General features: G+C 38.5%; 1 protein-coding gene across 1 annotated transcript in view; it reads right to left on the reverse strand.

The window, feature by feature from the left end:
* Positions 1 to 1999: 1999 nt before the first annotated feature.
* LOC137598735 (ephrin-B2a-like) overlaps positions 2000 to 7062 on the reverse strand; it is a 5127-nt gene continuing 64 nt past the window's right edge. The window contains exons 1-5 of the mRNA XM_068319185.1: positions 6881 to 7062; positions 5716 to 5999; positions 4613 to 4705; positions 2947 to 3060; positions 2000 to 2432 (exon numbers count right to left, since the gene is read on the reverse strand). The exon at positions 6881 to 7062 is cut by the window's right edge and continues 64 nt beyond it. Of these exons, the coding sequence (XP_068175286.1) occupies positions 2041 to 2432; positions 2947 to 3060; positions 4613 to 4705; positions 5716 to 5999; positions 6881 to 6987 (990 nt within the window). The 5' untranslated portion in view covers positions 6988 to 7062 and the 3' untranslated portion in view covers positions 2000 to 2040. The remainder of the gene's footprint in view (positions 2433 to 2946; positions 3061 to 4612; positions 4706 to 5715; positions 6000 to 6880) is intronic.

The raw sequence follows: 7062 nt of genomic DNA on the forward strand, positions 1-7062 counted from the left end.
GTGGTCTACTCAGCTATTGAATAGGAATGTTCAAACTGTGATTAGTTCATCTTTTATCAGGTCATATTAAAGTCTTCTAGTCCTTTTAAGTTTTAATAAATCTAACTAAGCAACAGCACAGTTTGGAATTAATATCATTTTGCTGAAACAGAAGTCTTTTCCTATTTAAATACACACCTAGCACCTATAATGATGATAATTTTCACTGTAGCAGAAACCGATGAACTGTGACCTTTAATCTGGAGCTGTGATTGAACCACTGCACATAGTATTGTGTTCCTCATGTACAGTTTATTTAATAAAGTGTTCATGAACATCCAGAAATACAGAGCAGTCCTCTAAGCCAGCCGACATAAGCTTTAGCAGCTTTCAAACTGGTAGTTTTAATGTCCAACACCTTGAAATATTAAACAGAAGCTGTAATCACTGAATAGGTCCGCGGTGGCCATTTGTACACAGCCCAGCGGCTATCTGAAGCCGTTATGTTCCGTGCTGCTTGAGCACAACTGAGAGAGCGTGTCATGATTGATCCATCTATTCCGATTCAAACTTTCAATCCAAGGTTTTGTTCTTTTTATTTCCTAAATAAAGGAAGTCCATCGTTTTCCCCCTTCCTCTGGGTAGCTTCAGGTAGAGAGAGCACAGACACCGAAGAAGAGACGCCTAATGAGTTGTTTTCCGGTTTTTTAAACCCTGACATCTTTAACAAAAACAATCCCATGTTGACTAATTAGTTTTCAAGAGTTCTCTCATGGTTGTTTGTTCAAAAAAAAAAATTTTTTAAAAAGAAGATAATGACAAAACACACACATTAAACACACACAAAAGCAGGCTGGAACGGATCGATGAAGTACGGACTTCACTGACAAAATAACGACTTGCATTTTACTGAATGGAATTTCAAAGCTGCTACAGTTCAGTTATAATAAAAAAAATGTATGTGCTCATAAATGTAGTTTGCTGGCATGCAGCATCATGTCTAAAGTGTCTTTAAATGTCATATTTAGAAATAAATACAATTTAATGCATATTCACAGTAATAAACAAAGCTGCTATAATCAGCGGCAGAGAGTGTGTTTTAATATTTTAGCATTTGTCATTTGTGCAGAAATTCAGATCAAAGTACCATTAAAAATGCTGTTTGAGTAAAAGTGTCTAGTAGTTTTAGGAAATGTATCAAAACTACGAAGAGACCAAACAAAATGTACAGAAAAGCACATGTACCGGAGTGAAACAGTACTGTAATTAATTTTATACTGTATTAGGATATTTCCCTGATATATTTGTATGTTTTGTTTGCAAAACCTACAAAATAGTAAGAAATATATCTGATCCCTAAACAGTCAATTAGTTTATTTCATCCAACCATTTGAAATTTCAAATTCAGTTCCCTAAAATGTAAGATGAGCAGAGGCAGCAAAAATCATTTCATTTGTCTAAATTTTAGACAAATTTGTCTAATTTTTGAAAAATTCCCTACTGTGGGATGAATAAAGGTTTGTCTTATCTTGTCTTATCATTTTCTCAAAGACAAAAATCTCTGATGACTTTTTTTTTTCTTCACTGAATTTAAATTTTGACAGTCAAATTTCTGACAATGTGTTCTATCTTCAACATTCTTTATGAGATTTGTCTGTAAATGCATGAAAGCATGAAATGTCATGAAAGGGATGTAGTTGAAATAAAAAGGAATGTCCTTGAGTAAATGAATTTTGTTTACAATCCACCACTGGTACAGTATTTGCTGCATGCTTCCAAACAAAAGGAATAAGTACTGAATGTGTTCTGACGGTTCATTTCCTCTCTGATTGTCCCTCCAGTACCTCAAAAAAAGAAAACACTTCAACAGCATTCTATGCTCTGGGTTTAAAGTTAACGCACAGATGTGGCCCTTAAACAGATCTCAAATAAATTGCAAGTCATTCTTGACAACTCTATAAATTTTAAAACCACAACAATGACTGCTTTCTCACTAATTTTAACCTGAGTGTCTCCCCAGCTGTAGAGATTTCGGCCCTCCTGGCAGTGGAGCAGTAAAGGTTAGACTTTGTAGTAGATGTTGGTAGGGCTCTGGGGTGTTATCTCCTGAACGATGTACACAGGAGGCCCGTAGTCGCAGCTCACGCGCTCATAATGATGACACGTCATGCTGTCAGAACCCCGCAGGGGAAAGACGGCATCGCTGCGGTCGGAGCCATTGTTGTCGCTGCTGATGCTGTCCCGTTTTGGCACCGCCAAAGTGTTGAGGGACACAGAGGTGGACTGCCGGTTCTCTGGGACACAACGGTGGCGATTGTACCTCCACAGCACAAGCAGCAGAATTATGATGACCAGAAACAGGATCACGCATCCGGAGACAACCCACATTAACAGTCCTGACTCCGGGCCAATGCCGCCAGGAGAGTCTGTTTGTTCTTGATCTGAGCCGGTGTCTGCCATGAGGAGTAGAGGGAAGACAAAAAAATACTGTATATATATATATACATATACAGTATATATGACTATAACTTTTTGAGTTTGTCACTAGTTTAACCTTTACTCAGTCACTCTGGTTTTCCCCCTTCCCAGCTCTGAAGGCATCACCTTTTATGTAAAGGTCATTCATTTATAGCCATTTTCAAATTTAAAAAAAGGCCATTATTTTATGACAATTGATTACCTATTTAAGATAAAAGCTCGATCTTTTCAACAACGAATAATGACTACAACAGAGCAGGGCTATGTCATCTTACAAGCATATTCTTTAGGAATGAGGTTGGCAATATTTTCTATTTTTCTGAGTGTCAACAAATCAAAAACCAAGAATCTGTCAGTTTGTTGCACAATATCTCCCTTTCTTTTCCTTCTGTTCCTGTCTGTCCACTCTGATTTCATCCATATTTGGAGTTTGTAGCCTAAAACATGCAACAATTAGAAAAATTAGGACTGTTTTCATAACAGTCTTACTTTTCATATTCTGATCCAACCCGACGGGGTCCTTGGTCTTGGTCTTGGACTTGGGTCGGGTAAGAGGGAATCTGGTGGGAGACTCCTGGAAAGTCGAAGGCGGATCTGAAGAACCTGTAATGTAAAGCAGGGCAGTTGGTATATGGTTATGAGCACCAAAGTTAACATCCCTTCACCTTCACTATCATCCTTTTGAGTAGGTGGGGGCCCGCCATGTTAAAGTGGTCCCTAGATGTCTGTTGACTCAAGGGTGCATCAAAGCAAGAAGAGCTCTTTGGTTCTTACTCCAATATTACTTGTCAACAGTCATTCAAGTAGAAACATGTAAAAACAGAAAGAGAAACCATTTTATGACTGAATAATGTTACTAATCACCCCTTTAACTGACTGAGAAACTTGTGTTTTCACTTCATCCATCGACACACTCATAACTGAACGCAGCCCTGAGGTGAGATCCACTGTTTGGTCAGATGTAGAGATTAAAATAAAGGTTGATTATATTGTTAAGAAAGAAAACAGAAACTCTGCGTTGTAGTGACAGAACTAAACAGTGGAAACAGGTCCAAACAGGCCGATCACATAGAAGTGCATTACCAAACATTATTCATCAATTCTTAAAATTTTAATTAAAAAGACAGAGGTAAATTATTCAATAATTTATAGAAAACAGATTAAATACATTAAACTTCTGGAACAGAACTTCATGTTTTTCCCTTCTTTCCTCCTCCAATATTCATTTCTAAACCCACAGGATACATTTATATCATTGGGTCCCAAAGCCGGTAATGAAGTAATTTAACTTTGACTTTACTCTATCACATCTTATGTTAATACTTCTATAAACATGATATGTTGTGCAAGATGTAACAGAATTTTTTTTAAACAGCAAAACAATTATCTACAAGCTTCTTTAAACACAGTAATATGAACCTTAGAAGAAAAATATGAAGGCCTGTAGAACATGTAAATGAACAACACCTCACAAATCAGAGCGTCAAATTCATTCTGTGTGAAAACTTAAGCCTTTCTTCTGACAGAGTACATCCGAGAAATCTCAGCAATGTATTTTCTCTACCCATTTCAACACATTACAGTAAATGCTTGTTCTCTCATAAGGTTGCTTTCTAATAGAAGTGAATAAGCATCATTGCATTGTACTGATCCATGTACCAAACTATGCTATAATGTACTTCTGTATGAATATTGTATTATAGAGCAATTTATTTTTGGAGCAGTGAATATGTTCAGAATATGTATGATTAAATATTCATATGAGCAATAAGAGAACATATTGATTTAGAAAACAGACCATGAGCAATTCTGATGTTATTAGGGGTGGGGTGGGGGGGATAACCGCTGACTGCAGCAGCCAATCCAGATGAGTTCATCCTAGATAATACTGATGGCCATAAGCTGCCAGCACTTCGAATCAAGGATTTGAGATACATCACGTTGGCAATCTCTCTTGAAGAGCCTGAACTGATGATGGAGATTATCTGATCATTCAGTAATTCCAAAAGGGAGGAGGAGTCATCTCATTCAGGTGAAAATAATCCAATCGGGTTGTCGCCATCGCTCCTTCAGCACCATCAGAAAGTCGTGTCTCTTTTCTCATATTGACAGTCAGCTGTACGAACACGCTGGAAGGCAAACACAAAGCACTTACTTTGGCCGACTCTCAGCACCAGCTTCATGGATTTGGTGCGACAAACCCCTCCATTAGTGTTATCCAGACCTGGCAGAGAGCCCGTAGAGGTGGCTGGTATACAGAAAGAGGAGGCGTACATTAAAGGAGAATTTTTTGGAACATATTCACTTAATATTTTATATTCTCATCGTAATAAAATATGATCTAGCTTTTCCCAATTTCCAGTATGATTTCTCTGCAGGGGCAGTTGCTGAATGGTGTCATAATATTTAACCCAAACAAATGCATGAAAAACACAAAATGAAGCTATATTCTTGGTTTTTTAGGTGTATTGTCAAATCAAAATCCCAAAATCAAGATATTGTTGATTAAGTACCAATTTAAAGAAACAAAACTCATACAACATTCTTGTATTTCAGAATTTGTTATTTGAAAAAAATCAACAATTTTTTCCCATGATAAATCTTTTGAATTCTCAAAACAGCAGCAGATTCATTTGCGTGCTCATATATGGGCAATATAAGTGCACAAATACAGGAAGAACCCAGTCTTTCTGCACAAAAACAACACAACACACACACACACACACGTGCATACATATATACATACACACACACACACACACACACAGACTTGTTAGCAGCATTTAGGTCATATAACAGTGTCTCACAGGCCACAAGCCACGTTGTCATGAAAGCCCCCCATCAAATCTGCCTGATGCTGTAAAAGCCTTGTGTGATTTGGGGCGTGTAAGCCCTTACAATCACACTGGCCTGCCAGAGCGAAGTGTGCTGTCAGAGCAGAGGAGGATGGCGTTACATGGTCAGACTTGCTCTTTATCTCATGCATCACTTCCCACTAAGATGCTGGTTTCGCCAAATAACAAGGTCACGTTCTTTGATTCTCACATCAACTGACAGTCTGTGAAGGAGCTGAGGATGATGGCTTCCCCTTCCTCCAAGGAGAGAGAAAAAGGGGAACATGGAAACTAACATGTATTCAAACACTGCTCCACCTTTAGGAAAAAGCAGCGTATGATTGTTTCCTTGCTCGTGACATACATGGACAACAGATATGGCTTCCTTTGGGTATCATTTCTGGGGCTACAAACATTGACTCACAGGTGATATAATAATCCTTCCCCTTCAGGAACTCCAGTCCCCACAGGTTAGGGCTGAACTCCTGGAACTTAAATGTGAATTTAACATCCTGATGAGGTTTGTCGCAGTTCAGCAGGGGTGTGTCGGTGTTCTCCACAGCGCAGCTCTCCATCTGACTCCGGGAGACCAGGTATACTCGGTAGAACTCCTCCTTTGCCCCCGATGAAGCATCTGCCAGGGGACACACAATGTCCATCTTGTCCCCTATCTGAGGATACAGGACCAGACCCAGGCCCGAGCTAAACCTGTGTTGTAGATAAGACAAGAGACGGAGGGTGATTAAAGAGGGTAAAGAATTGTGGTTTTATGTGTAGATATGTTTTGACGATAAGTCCTATATATTCCACATTTTATATTTATTAATAACTTCTCTCTGTATATGTGACTGTACATACTTCTTGTATATCTGTAATGTTTATAACAGAGTATATCTCCTTGCTATTTAATGCTCTTAATTATATTCTATCTGCAATGTATTTTCTTCTTAGTTTATTCTTACTCCCATCTTGTTTGTATGTCTTGAATGCTGCTGCAACATGTGAATTTCCCAGTTTGGAATTAATAAAGTCTGTTTGTCTGTCTATCTACCTACCTATCTTTTGCATCAATTAACAACCAGCTTTTCTGCCACATCAGCCCTCCTTAAAGTATTACTATAACTCATACTGTCCACTATGGGTTTGGGTAAGAACCAAAAAAATAGTAAAACAGTTCCATCTGTCAAATTATATCATATCAGAAGGTGACTTCATGAAGTGGGTGGTTTATTTGCGGGCAGAACTCAAAGGTTGTTGTCAGTTTTATATTTGAAACTTTGTTGATTATGACAATTACTTTGATTACTTATTAATCCTTTAAGTTTTTTGAAGCATAAAATCCCACAAATCCCCACACCTCAAACTCTGAGCTGAGAGGATTGCTTTTAAACATTTGGATTTTCAAGGGTTTGTCAGTATCCTTTGATGGATGCTTTTCATGCTTCACTTTACACTAGATTTAAAAAAAAAATCATAAAAATGAGAAATGAGCAGGCTAGAGGCTGGAAGCAGAGGAGAGTTGCGTTTTTACGCATTGCTTTTGCTGTAGTGACTTCACCTCCAAGCGTAAAACTGTTTCCTCCACTTACTTTGTGTTGGAGTTACTCCAGTGGACGGAGTCCATAGTGGCAGCACGACACGGGCAAATGACAGCCAGCAGGATCAGTGCACCGCAGCCCCATGAGATTGTCCCCATCACAGGAAGAAATCGCAGGTCCAAAGCGGTTCTGTATCATAAAACAGAGCGGGAACAGGCTAAAGGCTGCTGCCT

The sequence above is a fragment of the Antennarius striatus genome, chromosome 1 (genome assembly GCF_040054535.1).
Source record: "Antennarius striatus isolate MH-2024 chromosome 1, ASM4005453v1, whole genome shotgun sequence".
Lineage (NCBI taxonomy): Eukaryota > Metazoa > Chordata > Actinopteri > Lophiiformes > Antennariidae > Antennarius > Antennarius striatus.